This window comes from Bombina bombina, chromosome 3 (genome assembly GCF_027579735.1).
Source record: "Bombina bombina isolate aBomBom1 chromosome 3, aBomBom1.pri, whole genome shotgun sequence".
Classification (NCBI taxonomy): Eukaryota; Metazoa; Chordata; class Amphibia; order Anura; family Bombinatoridae; genus Bombina; species Bombina bombina.
In genome coordinates, this window is record NC_069501.1 from 1,151,847,563 (window position 1) to 1,151,865,416 (window position 17,854).

Genomic DNA, 17,854 nt, shown 5'->3' on the forward strand with positions numbered 1-17,854 from the left:
AGAGGGCCTCTTCGACTTCCTTATCTATTTGGTTGAAGAGTATCATCCGCTTAGCATATGAGTCAGTGGGTCTTAAGCCTCCTCAAAGAATTACGGCTCATTCTACAAGAGCAGTGGCTTCCTCTTGGGCCTTCAAAAATGAGGCCTCTATGGATCAGATTTGTAAGGCAGCTACCTGGTCCTCCTTACATACTTTTTCCAAATTTTACAAGTTTGATGTTTTTTTGCTTCTGCTGAAGCAGCCTTTGGGAGAAAGGTTTTGCAGGCTGTGGGGCCGCCTCTCTTTTTTTTTTAACCCTCCCGTTAGCATTCAGTGTCCTCTGGAGCTTGGTGGAGCTTGGGTATAATTTCCCACAAGTAAGGAATGCAACTGTGTACTCTCCCTGCATTAAGAAGGAAAACATAAATTATGCTTACCAGATAATTTCCTTTACTTCTGTACAGGGAGAGTCCACAGCTCCCGTCTGTGTTCTCCAATGGGCGGTCCTTAATTTTAATTTATTCTTCTGGCACCTTTTTCACCCTGATATTTCTCCTACTGTTTTTTGTTCCCTAGGCAGAATAACTGGGGGATGAGGGAAGTGGTGGAGGTATTTAAGCCTTTGGCTGGGGTGTCTTTGCCTCCTCCTGGTGGCCAGGTTCAGTATTTCCCACAAGTAAGGAATGCAGCTGTACAGAAGGAAAGGAAATTATCTGGTAAGCATAATTTATGTTTTTATGATTCGGATAGAGCATGCAATTTTAAACAACTTTCTAATTTACTCCTATTATAAATTTTTCTGCATTCTTTTGGTATCTTTATTTGAAAAAGCAGGAATTAAAGTTTAGGAGCCAGCCCATTTTTGTTCAGTACCCTAGATAGGGCTTGCTTATTGGTAGCTACATTTAGCTACCAATCAGCAAGCACTACCCAGGTGCTGAAACTGAAATGGACCGGCTCCTAAGCTGTCATCCCTGCTTTTCAAATGAAAAGACCAAGAGAACGAAGAAAAATTGATACTAGGAGTAAATGCGAAAGTTGCTTAAAATTGCATGCTCTGTTCGATTCCTAAAAGAAAAATATTGGGTTTATTATCCCTTTAATGTAAAATAGATAGCTATTCCTATATATCTTTATGAATATATATATATATATATATATATATATATATATATATATATATATGTATTTACAATAAAAATATTTTCCTTTATGTGAAGAACATTGGAATATTAAATATTTTTAACTCCTGTGGAGTAAGCATGCATAGGTGTTTTCTTCTGTGCTTTTTTTTTTTAAGTTTATGGGGGAAATACGTTAACGCGGTTGCGATATCGCAAAGTCATTTGGTTAGCGCATGTCGGGTTTTGCACAAAATCTTTTAACTTTCAACTTGTAATGTGCGCCCTACCCAATGTGAGCATAAATATTATTAAGATAAAGATTCTAGCAAAGTTTATGCTCGAGCGAAAGCACTAATTAGCACCCACTTGTAATCTGGCTCCCTATCACGTAAAAAAACAAACAAACTACCATACACAAAAAGTAACAGTAAAAATCTCACATATGTCATAATGTTAGAGAAAGTCAGCTTCAAAGTCAGAGAAAAAAATTAGGAAATCCAAAAACTAGCTTATCTCTAAAACTGGAAGTCCAGCTATTAGTGCCAAAGTATATCATAAATACTGTAGTGTACCTGATGTACTAGATTATGTAATTGATTTGTAATACATGCTTGTAAAATGTATATTGTCATTCCTAACCCATATCTCTAAAGAGTAACTGTATACTAAGCCTGTTGATGGTTCGCTTTATTTTGCAAATATTAGCCAATAATGTACATAAAAGAGGACATTAATGAAATTGGGAAATTTGTATAAATAGCTTTATTAATTGTATGTTTTCAGTTTTAGGAGACTTGGACCAAAAACTTGCCCAAGAACATGGTCAGCAACTCAGAACCATCAGAAGGACTGCAAACTACATACCTGGAAGTCATGATGAGAACAAAGCCTCCTTCAACAAAATACCAGAAGCCAGAAAAGGACACACCAGAAATTCTTATTCACAGGATGAATACAGAACGGTACCACTTGAAGGAACACATAAAACACATGCCACCTACCAGCCAAGAAAGTTTTATGATATGTATTTTAACAGACATCGCACAACCTCAAAACAGCAAAAAAATGAGTTTGAAAAAAGCCCTTCCTGGTGTTCAGCACTTGGAAGCAAATCAATATCACCCAGCACTGCAACCAGTTCTGGATCATTTTCATCAAGCAGTTTACAGTATCCTTCGCTGGGACGGCAAAATGATTTCAGTTTTGAAAGGACTAACCAGCAAATGCCAAAGAGAACACCCATATCCTCTATCAAATGGGAGAATCAATCTTCTGCTGGAAATATTGACAATCACAACAAACCTTTTAGGACACAGTCTGCCATGGACCTTACTAAATTGGACAGCTCTTCTCAGCAAAACAGGATGTACAGCTTGTACAAGAATAAAAATAGCTACATAGATTCTGGGTCTAACACTAATGACTATCATAGGACTAATTATAAAAATGATAGTTTCCTTAAGAACTCCATTCATAACGCATTCCGTTCTAGCAAATCCCACTCTTTTGATCTTACTGATGATGGATATTCTCCATCATTTAATGAAGAAAACAAAGAAAATACATTAACAAAAATGGAGAGTTCATTTGGTTTTTCTAGTAATAAATATTACCAACAAGTGGAACCCATGGAAATCAGTGGTGAGATTGAGCATCAAGTTCCTTTGATCCAAAATGCATCTAATCACAATACTAATACTGCATTAACAAAAAACTTTGAAAAAGGAAGCGTTCCCTGCTTTCAAATACAATCTGAAAATAATAATGTAACTGCAAACTCATCCGAAAAACAAAGAAATGCTGATAATACAACAGACAGAAATCAAGATTCTCTTATGCAAAACACTCTTAGCTCAGTACACTTAAATTTCTCCTGTGAAACCAAAAACATTGACAAGCCTATGCAAGTTGACTTTGCACTGAAGGATCAGTCAAAGTTTGAGATTGACAGAGCTGATGTTCCTAATGTTTGTTTTCAATCTACAGATTTTGTGCCTAATTTGTCAAGTTTAAACCATACACAGCAAAATGCATCTTCTTCTAGATCAATACACATTAAGAACGATTTGCCATCTCATGCATCTGAAAAATCACAACAGACTGACAACTCAAATAAGGATGGAGACACGTTATTTTCTAGATCAAAACCAAAAGTTTATGACTTCAAAAACTCTTTTAATACTAAAACATCTCATGGATTACAAAGCAGCAGCATACCAGATAATCAAGGACAGTTTGTCTGCTCAAATATCAGAGATAAAAAAACAAAAGCAAACAAGATGCTATGTTCCGATATGCTGAGGGATCAAAGCAACACTTCATCATCGCTTCCAGATTTAAGCAACTTGAGGATTTTTGCAACAAACAAAAGAAAAGTGAAAAACTATACAGAGAAAAATGGCTCCACTGTTACGCAGGGACACATATTATCTACAGCAATTGAAAAGCAAAATGACAATAAAACATTATCGATCTATCCTGTCCATGCTACTTATGGTGTAGACAACCTGAACACGCCATTTGATGTTTCTTATAATGTCACCAACCATAAGGAACTTGAAATGCATTTTGAAAAAACTATTGAATCAAAAGAAATAGTTCCCTTTTCAGATGGCACAATGGATATTGACACAAACACACCAAAACATTTAATTGAAGATAATCCCAAGGACTGTGATATGGGAGTGCTAAACAATCATATGTATAATTTAACAACGACTATAGATTATACAAATAACAACAGACAGTCAATAACATTACTTGAAACCTCTCATGAACAGTGTAAAGATTATTATGTGGCAATAACTGATACTATACAAAGCCTTCGAGTAAGTGTCAATCCCTCAGTGACAGAGACTGCAAATGATCTTGAATGTTCATACATTGCTCATGCAAAGCCCTTAGTGGAAAATCATTCTAAGCCAACGACTCATGAGAAAAAAAGTCAAATTAAGCAAAGTCTATATGATCATTTAGATACTGACATAACTTACCAATCAGATCTGAGCATTCCTTTTCAAAAGGGTTCTGGTTTAATCACCAGTAGAGAAAACAATGAGGAGGAACATTCTCACATAAAGCCTTTGAATGAAAATGATTTTAAATCTGATTTTGTTAATAGTCCATTTCAAATCTCAAATTATGTTATGCCTAAAACATGTATTGTACCATTGTCTACTGGAGAGAAGCAGGACACAACTGATTGTCCATCAGAACCATATGTTAACCAAAATTTGATTCTTGATGTGCATAAATATACACATACTATGAGTTCTGGATCTGTGGATTCATCTGCAACCACCAGATTGTCTACAGCACCTGTTGCAAAACTAGTAGAAGAACATTTCCAAACTCATTCTTCAAATCAATCAGCAATTCCAAGTAGTAAACCAAATAAATCCATTAATTTACTAAAAGAGCACTTACTTTTGGCACCAGAACCATATAAGACCTATACTAGCATTAAAAACATTATAGAACCACAGTGGAATGTCCCTGAAAGTTTTAAGGAAGAAGTTCAAAGTGTTGATAAACCTGACTCGCCAATATCCAAGGTTTTAAATGTTGCAGAGGAGCATAACACTGAGAATAAAACTGTGCAAAGTCACAACATGCATCACTCAACCATAACAAGGACACACGTTTATGAGAAAAGTAGCACAAGCTCTAAAATGCCTGACTCTGATACAATAGAATATCATAAGTTTGTTTCAATTTATTGCAGCCTTCCCCGCAAATATTCAAAACCTCCCATAGCGTTTTCAGAAAATAATATGAGAAACATTGATATGACTCTTGAAAACAGCAAAGCACCTAGTGCGCTTCTGGAAAAGAACAGATCTATGGAATATAAAGAGAACATATTAAAAACATTATCACCGCAAACACCTGAAACTGTAACCAAAAATGAATTCATTTCAGAAAGTACAGCTCATGCAAAATCTCGCAGTTCTTCATTTCCTATCACTTCTCTTCAAACTAATCTATCAAAAAAGAGTCATAGGGTGCTTTCAAATGAAGATATTATTTCTCCAGTTAATGATCTTGTGGATATGTTTGGTTCTTTAAAAATAGCTGAAAGAAAATCATCTTATAATCAGACTTTCACTGATCTTAACACTCAGAAAAATTACACCAATGAAGACAGATATACTGGTTACAATAATTACAATGATCTTGAATCTCCTGCTAAGCACAAGTTGAATTTTTATTGTACGTTGCCAAATAGAAAGTCCAATTTAAAGTATTATGGGAAAAGTCCTCCTGAGAGAGATGTTACCAATGCCTATGAAAGACCTATTTACTCACCTCCAGGAAATGTTAATTTTATATCCCAAGGATCAAAAAAGTTATCACCATCTAAATCATTTGGAAATGATAATCTCAGCAATTCACCTATTTATGACTTGACGTCGCCAAAATTTACACCATATGGAAATGATACTCTTAGAAATTCACCTATATATGATTTTATGCATTCAAAATTACCTCCATCTAAACCATTTGAAAATGATAATCTCAGCAATTCACCTAGTTATGAGTTTCCATCACCAAAATTCCCGCAATCTAAAACATTTGGAAATAATAATCTCAGCAATTCACCTAGTTATGATTTCCCATCACCAAAATTCCCGCAAGCCAAACAATTTGGAAATAATAATCCCAGCAATTCGCCTAGTTTTGATTTTACATCTTCAAAATTCCCTGCATCTAAACCATTTGGAAATGATAATCTTAGTAATTCTCCTAGTTTTGATTTTACATCACCAACTTTTTTTGAAAATGAAGATGAACCAAATAGCATAAATAGCTTTATTATGAGAGACACTACACTGTTAAGACAACACTCTAATGATGGCAGTACGATACCTTTGCAAAAATGTATTCCCCACTCCAAAAGTTTTAAAGATTTCAGTTCCCATGGGCAGTACAATAATATAGATTATCTTGTCTCACCATACAACAACTACAGCTTGGAACCACTTGTTCACAACCAGTCAAATGTAACTAAAGTCAATGAAATGTTAAACAGAACTAAGCCTTCTGTGTTTTCTAAATATAATCAGAATGATATTAATACTCAGAGAAACGCCAGACAATACACATTTTCTTTTGACAACTCAAATCAACGGGAATTCAATAGCTTGCGTAGGAAATCATCTAGATGTTCCCCTAAAATGTCAGATGACCCTGACTCTCCACCAATGTACTATTCAACAAATCCAAGCCATTCTAATCCCTTAGACAAGTCGTTCTATGGATGTGGTAGTCCTGTCGGCTATTCTGAGCCCACAGGTTCACCATTGTACCGTTCAAAGAGCTTAAAAGTTTTGAATTTTGAAGAAAAGCAAGACTGTATGGATTTCAGGTGCAAGAATGACCAGCAATTCTCTTCAAAGAGCTATGGAGGAAAGTTAAGCACTAGAAGTCCTTCATCATGTAAAGGCTCCAGTAATACAAATTATAGCAGGAGATTTTCATCAGAGAATATTATAGATGAAAATGAAAACTGGCCAAGTACTGAAACAAGCAAGAAACCAGTCTATACGTCTAAATCTCTTGATTATGGTATTTTTGGAAAAGAGCAACAGGAAGCATTTTTAAAAAACATCAAAAGAACTCTCACAGAAGGTAGACTATGGAGGCCAAGCTTTCTTAAATACCCTGGTGTTCTAAGAAATGAAGACAATCTTTCTTCTGGTGATTGCCAGGTTATAAACAGCAGTTCTCAACTGTCTATGTTACAAGAACCAACCTCAAAGATGCCACTTAATATTTACAATGATAGAAACACTATTTGTTCGGACTCCGACAATGATACAACTACAGACGATGAATATTACTTGGATGAAAATGACAAAGAATCTGAACTGTGAGAACAAACGGTGCTGTAATCACATAGTATTTATTGTTAATTCTTCTGGTTAACAAATAATGTTTTCTTTCAATATTCAGAAACTTGTATTGCAACCAAACCATGAACAGCACCGTCTAATTACTTTTGTAATACCAGTCTGTTTACATGCAACTTAAAATGCAGTATAAGATTATATACTACAAAGAGATATATATGTTTGCATTTTCAAAGGTGACAGTACCAAAGTGGCACCATTTTCATTTTTCCTTCAAAACGGATATGGAGAGTAACATAACTTAAAGAGTAAGAGCAATCCGGGGTATGTGCCAATTCCTTGTACAATAAGTGAGGTTTTCATTACTAATTTTGTAATATACCTAATTTCACAGTACAAAAGTGATACTTGAAGATATAACAAAATAGTGATACAGCTTAGGACTATAAAAAGAGCAAGTTGTATTTATGTAGATCAGACATGGCTCCTACTGACACATCTGTAAGAATGGACTTGCTATTTTGTCACGTTGTAGTTTAGTTTCAGGAGAGGTACATGGATATTGTTTAAAGTGACAGTTTACTCCAAAAAAAAAATATCCCCTTTAATTTGTTCCCAATGATCCACTTTACCTGTTGGAGTGTGTAAGTATTTCCTTTACCCTTTTATTGGCATTTGAAATAGTTGTTTTAGCATGTGGAATCCCCACCTAAAGTTTCTGACCTTAGGTCCAAGCTATAGATTAAATGTGTAAACACAGCCAGCAGAAGAAATTACACTCCCAAGTGGAGTATAGAAGAGATAAGGTTATAAATTGTTAATTTTCCATTGTTCTCGCCAAGCATTGGAGAGCCCTGCAGGCTCGCCAGAAACAGTAGTTATGAGGCAGCGGTCACAAAGAGAACGATCGGGTTGATTGACACCCCGCTGCTGGTGGCCCATTGGCCGCGAGTCTGCAGGGGGCGGCGTTGCACCAGCAGCTCTTGTGAGCTGCTGGTGCAATGCTGAATACGGCGAGCGTATTGCTCGCCGTATTCTGCGAGGTCTAGTGGACCTGATCCGCACTGTCGGTTCAGGTCCGCCAGACTTTCTTAAATAGGGGCCTTTGCCTTATATGGTGGAACCCACTCAGAGTATGGTGTTTTGTAGTTAGATCCCTTGTAATATATTAACCAAATTCCATACAGAAAGCATTTCCAAAACACCAAAAACCCTTGACAGACTGATCGGAATGAAATCATTATTCGAATGCTTTTGTATTAAGGAATTTTCTTGTATGTTACTTATAGATAGTGGGGTTTTCTAATTTAATCAATTCTTAATCTATGCACTATTTTCATTAGTCTCCATTAGGATCATGACATTTATATTTTTTTGGTTTTGTTTTGTAAATACTTAATACTGCAGAGATTCCACAGTTATATTTTATTTTCAAATGATATTTTAATTTATTTTCTGGATTTACTGTATAGGGCCTATAACAATGTAAATATCTTTTCTTCCAGATCTATAAATACATATATTGCTAGTTATCTGGTATTTGTATATTAAAGGCTACTGGCCCCCAAAAAAGCACTTTATAAAAATATTTATAAAAATATTTATGAACCTTATTGTCTATAGAATCTCTCAACAAGGTGTGTTAAGTCATTTAAGTGATGTAAATGAATGCACCGTTGTTTGAATACACCTGTTTAGTATTATGAAATACTTTTTTTTTTTTTTAAATGTTTTTCTTTGTTTAGGTTCCTATAAAATTGTCATATTTGTATTTTAAGAAAACATTAAATGTGTAGTAAAAAATGTCAAACTTAAATGATGTGCTTAATTATAAGAAATAGTATGTACAACTTATTCATTTTTAAGATAGGATATTGTTTTTTTATGATATAATTAAATGGACATAAAAAATTAAAATATGCCTGAGTATATTTCAGTTTTAAATAGCATTATTGTAACATACTAAAATTAGCACAAATGCTTCTAGTAAAACTAGTAAAAACTTTTCTTTTAGGGGCATATGTTTCATACGTCCTGTGCTCCCATCTTAAAAAAACACCTAAGCACCTGCTTAGAAAACTGGTCATTGACTCAGTTTGTGTCATTCAAACCTTCACCAGCTGAGCAGGTACAGTGCTTAAAGGGACAGACTAGTCAATATTAAACTTTCATGATTCAGATAGGACATGCAGTTTTAAACAACGTTCCAATTTACTATTCTCATCAAATTTGTTTTGTTCTCTTGGTATTCTTTGTTGAAAGCAAACCTAGGTAGACTCAAACTGATTTCTAAACTGTGAAAAACTGCCTCCAACCTCAGTGCATTTTGACAGTTTTCCACAGTTAGACAGTGCTAGTTCATTTGTGCAATATACTGTAGATAAACAAAGTGCTCACTCCCGTGGAGTTATTTATGAGGCAGTACTGATTGGCTAAAATGCATGTCTGTCAAAAGAACTGAGAGAAGGGGCAGACTGCAGAGGCTTAGAAACAAAGTAATCACAGAGGTAAAAAGAGTATTAAAGGAATAGTCTAGTCAAGATTATTTTTTTTTTCATGATTCAGATAGAGCAACAATTTTAAGCAACTTTCTAATTTACTCCTATTATCAATTTGGTATCTTTATTTGAATGTAAGCTTAGGAGCCAGGCCATTTTTTGTTTAGCACCTGAGTAGCGCTTGCTGATTGGTGTCTACATTTAGACACCAATCAGAAAGCTCTACCCAGGCGCTGAACCAAGAAATGGACCGGCTCCTAAGCTTACATTCTTGCTTTTTTTTAATAAAGATATCAAAAGAACGAAGAAACTTGATAGTAGGAGTAAATTAGAAAGTTGCTTAAATTACCCGCTCTATCTGAAAGTTTCATTTTGACTCTTTAATATAACAGTGTTGGTTATGCAAAACCAGGAAATGGATAATAAAGGGATTATCTATATTTTTAAACAATAAAACTTCTGGAGTAGACTGCCCCTTTAAATGTGCCCTGAACACATGCAACATATGCGCCTGACACCGTAACATCTTGCTAGAAGCAGATAACTGTATCAGTACATTGCTAAACTGCTTCTATTCAAAATCTAAATGCACTCCGACATATTTCAAAGTTGACTATTATGTTGCTTTAATTTCCATTGCTAAACATTCTTAACCTAAACATATTTTTTACTTTATTAATGCAAAATCAGCTGTTTGAAACAACTTTCATTATTTATTTCTAGCTTTTATATATTTTAGATCTTAAAGGGATATGAAACCCAAAAAATATATTTTGTGAGTTCGACAGAGCATAGAATTAAAAAAAAATGTCCAATTTACTTCTATTATCAAATGTGCTTCGTTCCCATGATATTCGTTCTGGAAGAGATGCCTAGCTAGGTGTATGGAGCACTGCATGGCTGGAAATCGCGCTATTGCAAATGGATCACATTCTTGCAAAACTGCTGCCTTATGGTGCTCCAGACACGTGCACGCTCCTGAGCTTTCAACCCTGCTTTTCAACAAAAGGTTCCAATAGAACAAAGAACATTTGATAACAGAAGTAAATTAGAAAGTTGTAAAAAATGTCATGCTCTATCTGAATCATGAAACAATGTTGGGTTTCATTTCCCTTTAAGGCTAACCCTGCTAAATATATTATGTACTTTATACTCCAGCCTGGATTCGATCCTCCAAATATGGCAGAATATAAAACTTTCTAAACAATTACAATTTGCCACAAATTATTTTTTTTAATGTGAAAATGATGTGGCCGGACTGTTAGCCGACAGACATTTGGCCGACGGATAATAGTCTGACACACAAGTGGCTGTCCGATAACAGTCCGGCTACGAGTTAGATAGATTTGATAGATTAGATAAATAGATGCAATAGATAGATAGATAAATTCGATAGATTCAATAGATAGATATATAAATAGATAGATTCGATAGATAATTTCACAGACAGAGAATTACAAGACGTGCGGTCTGGGACCCATGGTTGGGTTCCCAGAGGCGGTTGCGGCGCCCGAGGCTTTGATTAGAACAGAGCACTCCGTAGCGTATCTGCCCTCAGCTGAACTCGGAACATGCTTCAGCATTCTGTCCGTCGGCCAAATGTCCGTCAGCATTTTGTCAGAGCACAGAAAATTAGCAACTGCTTATTATAATATTTGACAGAATTACTGGAGGCCCAGTCGCCAGGCCTGGCTTCATTAAAGTGCTTTCTTTTCTTTTGTGAGGTTTTGCACAAAACATTCCTGCACCCTACTTCAGGTTCTCAATGTGGATTGGGTGATTCGTTGGATTGGGTGATTCGTTTGAATGCAATGCAGAGTGTACAGGTGTCCCCCTTTCTGTTTTACTATTGAAAAAAACACCAGCAAAATGGAAATAATCAAAATAAGTAACTAAGCTAAAATATCAAATTATTGTCTCTTTCAAACAAATATATATAGCATAAAAATGGTGAGGAGTAGAAGTCCCTCATTGTAAATGGTGAACCTTAAAGGGCCATTAAACTTCTGGGCACAACTATAGTAGCATGGTTACAACTCACCATGCTATAATTTTTTCCTGTAGCTGTAGCTATTTCTAAAGCTAGTTTGGTATTTGAACCCCTTTTATTTTGTCAGTTAGTGAAGCTCCGCATCTTCACACTGGATGCCGCCATCTTGGACCTTAACTATTCTTGCAACCTGTGACAGAAGAGGTACACATTCACAGATCAGTAACATTGCTGTCTTTTTGACAAGCCATATCGTGCACCTTAATTTAACGTACACAAAGCAGGAGCTGCACATTTTTGCAGTGGCTGCATTATTTTATATTTTGTTATTTTATGTTTTTATATTTGTTATGTGTGAAAAAAACTGAAAAAAATGTAAAGCTTCCACTGTCTAATTTGTGAACTTAACCAAAGTACCGGGTACAGCTATCAAAAAGCCAGCAACGTCATTGGTCTATCTGTACCCACCGCCTCATTGGTCTATCTGTACCCACCGCCTCTGTCACAGTGTTCAAGAATAGGTGGGCTCCAAGATCGCGGTGCCCAGAATGAAGATGTGGTGCTTCACCAAGCAGCAACTGTAATAGGTTAAAATAAGAGGCTTTAAAAGAACAGTCTAGTCAAAATTAAACTTTCATGATTCAGATACAGCATGCAATTTAAAACAAATTTCTAATTTACTCCTATTATCAATTTTGTCTTCATTCACTTGGTAGCCCTAGCTGATTGGCGGCTACATTTAGACACCAACCAGCAAGCGCTACCCAGGTGCTGAACCAAAAGTGTGCAGGCTCCTAATCTTACATTCTTGCTTTTTCAAATAAAGATACTAAGCGAACAAATAAAAATTGATAATAGGAGTAAATTAGAAAGTTGCCTAAAATTGCATGCTCTATCTGAATCATAAGCATTTAATATTGACTAGACTATCCCTTTTAAGAATGCTGCACGCACAAGGGCAAAGCAATATCATGGTGAGCAGAAACCGTACTAGCGTAGTAATGTGTGCCCATCAGTTTAAAGTCCAAAACAATGCCTCTAAGGTTACCCTTTATGAATCATGCTATTGTTTAATTCAATACAAAGTCTACATCTGTGCACACAATTTTATATTTATATGTATGTGTTGTATGTTTTATTATGCACAGTGATGGAATGCTTGTTTTGTATGCAGTGTCAGTTTTTGTCATATTTATATAGATGTATTTTTGTGTATATAACATTATTCTTGTATGAACAACAGTGGACTTTTTATGTGCAATAAAATATTTTATTTTCCAAAAAAATAAAAATAGTTTTCTTGTGTTTGCTTAATTTAAAAGGTATAATTTACATATGTAAATTAAATGAAAGATTGATGCATTATGTACACAGTTGAATCATGCTCTATGTCTATTTTTCATGTGATGTATTAGTAAACAAAATGAAGAATTAACAAGTTTTACCAATAAACATCTCAATATCAATATACAATGCATCCATTAGTTATAAATATTCTATGCAGGTTATTTTGCCCCCTTTCTCTGTAATTTAAATACAGGTAACTCTCAGTTTACACCGGGGTTAGGTTCCAGAAGGAATGGTTGTAAATCGAAACCGTTGTAAATTTAAACCCAGTTTATAATGTAAGTCAATGGGAAGTGAGGGAGATAGGTTCCAGGCCCCTCTCAAAATTGTCATAAGTAACACCTAATACATTATTTTTAAAGCTTTGAAATTAAGACTTTAAATGCTAGACAGCATTATAAACCTAATAAAATAATCACACAACACAGACTTCACTTGCATTTTTCTGCAAACAGTTCTTTCTATGCATTCCAATCTGGACTGAGTTATAAACAGGAAGATCTTGTTCCTTTGAAATCTGCTCGATAGCTCAGGTCTGGTAAAACTGATTAATTTCAGCTTGCTTAGCTTTGCTGCAACACAAGCGGACAGCTCCACCTACTGGCTATTTTAATAAATGCACTGCTTCTCAATGCTTTTAAATAGCAGTCACATGACTGGAAAAAAGGTTGTTATTCTGAAACGGTGTAAATTGAACCGTTGTAAAACGAGGGCCACCTGTACTTCAAATTGTGGGGTTTCCAGTTCTGAGAAATGGAATTGCATAGAGTAGACTTCACAAAACTAGCCCTGCTACATTCCCATCTCTATTTGGCATTAGCAGATATGATAAGGTAAAATATTGCAAAACAATGCTAGTTTTGCCAACAAAATGACAGCCTTGTGTACTCCAGTAACAAATCTGTATTGTTAAATTGCTGGCTAGATAACACAGAGAATAAGGTAGCTGCATGCTAAGCTAAACTTCAAAGGCTGCAGGCTCAGATCGAGTTTGTTTTGTAGTCCTGTATCGGAGCTCAGACTAAAAGAGGATATACAAGCTTGTTTTTCGCATGGTTTGAGAGCAAACAAAGGTGTAGTTAGAGCTCATAATATTTAAAATGAGAGGAAATTCCTGGTTTGAGGGGAAACCTAAATCTTAAAACTCCATGCCCCCTAAAAAATTAACCACCTGTGGCATTAAACACTAAATACATTTTATAAGCATAGTATAGAGGTTATTCTCTTCGTCCCTCTAGTCACGGGCGCTGCCATGTTGAAACCTAGCTTTCACTGCATTCCAGTGCTGATGTGTTTGCACATGTGCAGCAACTATCCAAATACCTGCAGTGAAACCTAGGTTCCAAAATGGCGGCACCCATATGTAGAGGGAGGTGCATAAATTGCATTTAGTGTTTAATGTCCCTTTAGAGCACTGCTAGGGTGAAACAGTCAGGGACAGGAAAGTTCCTCTCTGTAAAAGCACATTCTTAGCAAAAGAAGCCAGAGGGGTAACTAGAAACCACAGGGCCCAGGTGCAAGAATCTAAGAAGGGGCCCCACCATCACCCCTCCCCCCTCCAAAAAAAAGGTGAATTTAATACATATTTTTTTATTTTTATTTTTACATTTAACACAGAAAAAAATGTGAATCAGATTACATGTCTGCAAAAAGAGGTACCCTGTGCCCACAATCTGTGAGATGGTCTGACCCCCTATTACTGTATATAGTGACACTGTTTAACCCACCAGTACTGTATATAGTGAGTCAGTGACACAGTCTGTAATCTGCCGGTGAGATGGTTGGCCTGACCCTACCTGCCCCAGTACTTTATAAAGTGACCATAGTAGTCAGTGACATGGTTCACCCCCCCCCATACTATATATAGTGGTACTATATAGTGACACTGTTTACCCCCTGCCCCCCCCCCTTGCTGTAGTAACAAGGTCTGTAATTTGCTGGTTCCACAAACATACACAAACACACATACATGCATAAATACACACACAGTCACATACATACACACACACACACATAAACACCAATGGGTATAACAGAAACACTAACCCCTGTAGTCATGTCACATTCACATGATATCAGTGCAGGCAGTGGTATGTTAACGTTAACGTTTTTTTTTTTGTTTTTTTTTAGCTGGGCCCCCACCCTCAGGGGCCCAGTCGCACCTGCAACCTCTGCACCCCCTGTAGTTTCGTCCCTGAAAGAAGCTCCTCCTGGGGTGGTGATTAAAGGGACATTGAACCCAATTTTTTTTCTTTCATGATTCAGATAGAGCATGCAATTTTAAGCAACTTTCTAATTTACTCCTATTATCATGTTTTCTTTGTTCTCTTGCTATCTTTATTTGAAAAAGAAGGCATCTAAACATTTGTATTAGTTCAGAACTCTGGACAGCACTTTTTTATTGGTGGATTCATTTATCCACCAATCAGCAAGAACAACCCAGGTTATTCACCAAAATTGGGCCGGCATCTAAACTTACATTCTTGCATTTCAAATAAAGATACCAAGAGAATGAAGAAAATTTGATAATAGGCGTAAATTAGAAAGATGCTTAAAATTTCGTGCTCTATCTGAATCATGAAAGAAAAAATTTGGGTTCAGTATCCCTTTAACCATAGAACAAGCAGTTATGCTTCTCTTCATTACCTAGTTAACGGAATCTCTGTTTGTATATATGTAAAGATAGACAGATGATGTAAGTATAGCAGGCATGCGTGTAGCATTGTGTTTTCCAATTTACAAGCATTTTTTCTGGCTCTACAGATTATGCTTTTTTGTGTGCAGTGATTTCATAAAGGCCATAGATGATGCTTTGCATGCAGGACCGTCTTTAACACAGGGCAAAAGGGGCAGTTGCCCTGGGCCCAGTCTTTGTTGAGGGGCCCAAGAGTTCATGCCAGACTGCTGATATCATGTGACATGGGACACACACACAGTCAGTCCTAATATTGTCACAGTCAAAAGTTCTCTGCTTATATGTATTTGTGAGAAACTGTGCCAGACCGTGCCAATGTCATGTGACATTCCAAGCTAGTGCCATGTGCTGTTTTAGATGTGCACTGTGCAGCACTGGATGCTAAGTCCTAACTAGGCATCCAGTCAATCCAACTGCATCAGAAAAGGTCCTACTGGGGTTACCACTGTTACCAGGTAACTGCTCTGGTGGTGGGGATTGTTTCTGGGTAGGGCTCACTATAGGCGCATGCAGCAGAAAGCTGGAGTGGCAGGCACGTGAGGATTTGAGCATCTGTGCAGCTGCACACGCTGCTCTCTTCAGTCTTGAGGCTGTGTGACTCATCTCACACTGTATCCATGCAGCCTTGGGCAGACAGCATCCAGTCTGCTGGTCCCCTTAGCCCTGCTCTTTCTGCTGTGGCTCTAAGATCAACTAACTGAAGTTTGTTAGGAAAACAGTGCTTTGCAGAAAGGTGTCAGTGGGAAGAATAAGTGAGTGTACACATGCCCCTCCCCCATGCAGCCTTGTCTAGTGCAGGATGAGAGGGAACTTGTTCCTAGCAAAGTAGTGACATGTGCTGCTGTGGCTGATGTATAGTGTCATGCTGATACTTCACACATTAAGGTAAGGTTTATTTCAGATTTTACAGCTTCCCATAGTAGTTCTACTGTTCCAGTCAGTAAACTTATATCTGTCTGCACTTCTATGCTTCCACCTCAGTCTTTACCTTGCTTTGCTCCTGTTGGCTGCCCTAAATCTCTTTAACCAGCTAACCTCACACCAGAATCGCATTCAAAAGCATATTAAATTAATCCAGAGTGGAGGGAGGAATGTATATATTTATTTACTTATTAGTACTGCTTAGGTCCAGTTTCACATATTGCAATTTTTTTTTAATGATTAGCCCAGCAGTGGATGATCCACTGCTGGGCTAATAATTTTAAAAAATATATAAAATAAATTGATTTAGTTGTTTTTTGGGATGTTGGGATGGAGAGCAAAATTGCATGGGGGGGGGCAAGAAAATGTTTGCCCAGGGTCCATTCAGTATTAAAGACGGCCCTGTTTGCATGGCTCACACTTCTGTGTGTTAAATCTTTCTATCTATGCTCAATGTACTAGATTATTTTCTGCTGATATATACAGTATGTCCTCCTGCTGCCACAACTATGCTAGTGCCTGTTTTCCTAGAGTATAACCATGCTTCTTCTGACCTGATTATTGGGAATGGTTTTACAATTAAACAGGTATTTAGGTAGGAAATATGACCCTGCTATTTTAAAAGAAACCTCACTTTAACCTCTTGCTGACTGTGCTTATTGGAAACGGCTACAGTTTAATTTAGTTTTGCCCGTATGCCTGTGTATTACTCTGATTGCTTACTGGACTGTGCTTATTGTAACCCGCAACAGATTACTATATTATTCAGTGCTGCAGTAACTTTTGTTCCAGTTACCCTGTTTGGCAATTACTACACTGAGCTCATATAACCAGTTTGCTGCTTCATCTGCACTATTATAATTTTAGGCTGCTTCTGTCTTGTCTTCAGCTGCTGTGCCTACTATTGTTTGCTGCGTCTACCGCTACAGTTATTGTTCAACATACTTGGTTTTGAAACTCTCTCACTATTGGGCCAGTGGTTCTAGTACTATGATTATACAAGCACACTGTTGAAATGTGACATATTGCCACATTTTCCGCTCACAACTAAATAAATGGGTTCTTAGCTACAAATTCAAACCTACACAATAAGATAAAAAGCTCCAAGGGGATATCATTTATTTGAAATAGGTTCTGTTTCTCCGCTGCAACCTTTTTGTAGCATGAAATATAATCCATCTTTTTCTCACTGCTCTCTTCGATCAAATCCCAAACTAGACAATGTGCCTTTAAAGAAGACTGTGGAGTGAAACTGTACCTCTGGTTCCTAATATGGAAAGCCTCATTCCTAAAATGGGTTCCTTAATACAGTTAGCATATGATTCAGTTGCAAGAAAAAAGATTGTGAACTCTTTGTAATCACCTGAATTTCTGCATTGATCAGAAAATGTGGTCTGATCTTAATCTCACTTATAGACAAAGACAATCTGACTAAACTAATAATGCA

At 36.6% G+C, this 17,854-nt stretch overlaps 1 protein-coding gene across 2 annotated transcripts in view; it reads left to right on the forward strand.

The window, feature by feature from the left end:
- Positions 1–12,736, forward strand: part of EXPH5 (exophilin 5) — a 262,162-nt gene extending 249,426 nt beyond the window's left edge. For both annotated transcript variants that reach the window (XM_053708543.1, XM_053708542.1), the window contains exon 6: positions 1,888–12,736. In XM_053708543.1, the coding sequence (XP_053564518.1) occupies positions 1,888–6,980 (5,093 nt within the window). In that variant the 3' untranslated portion in view covers positions 6,981–12,736. The remainder of the gene's footprint in view (positions 1–1,887) is intronic.
- The last annotated feature ends 5,118 nt before the right edge of the window (positions 12,737–17,854 follow it).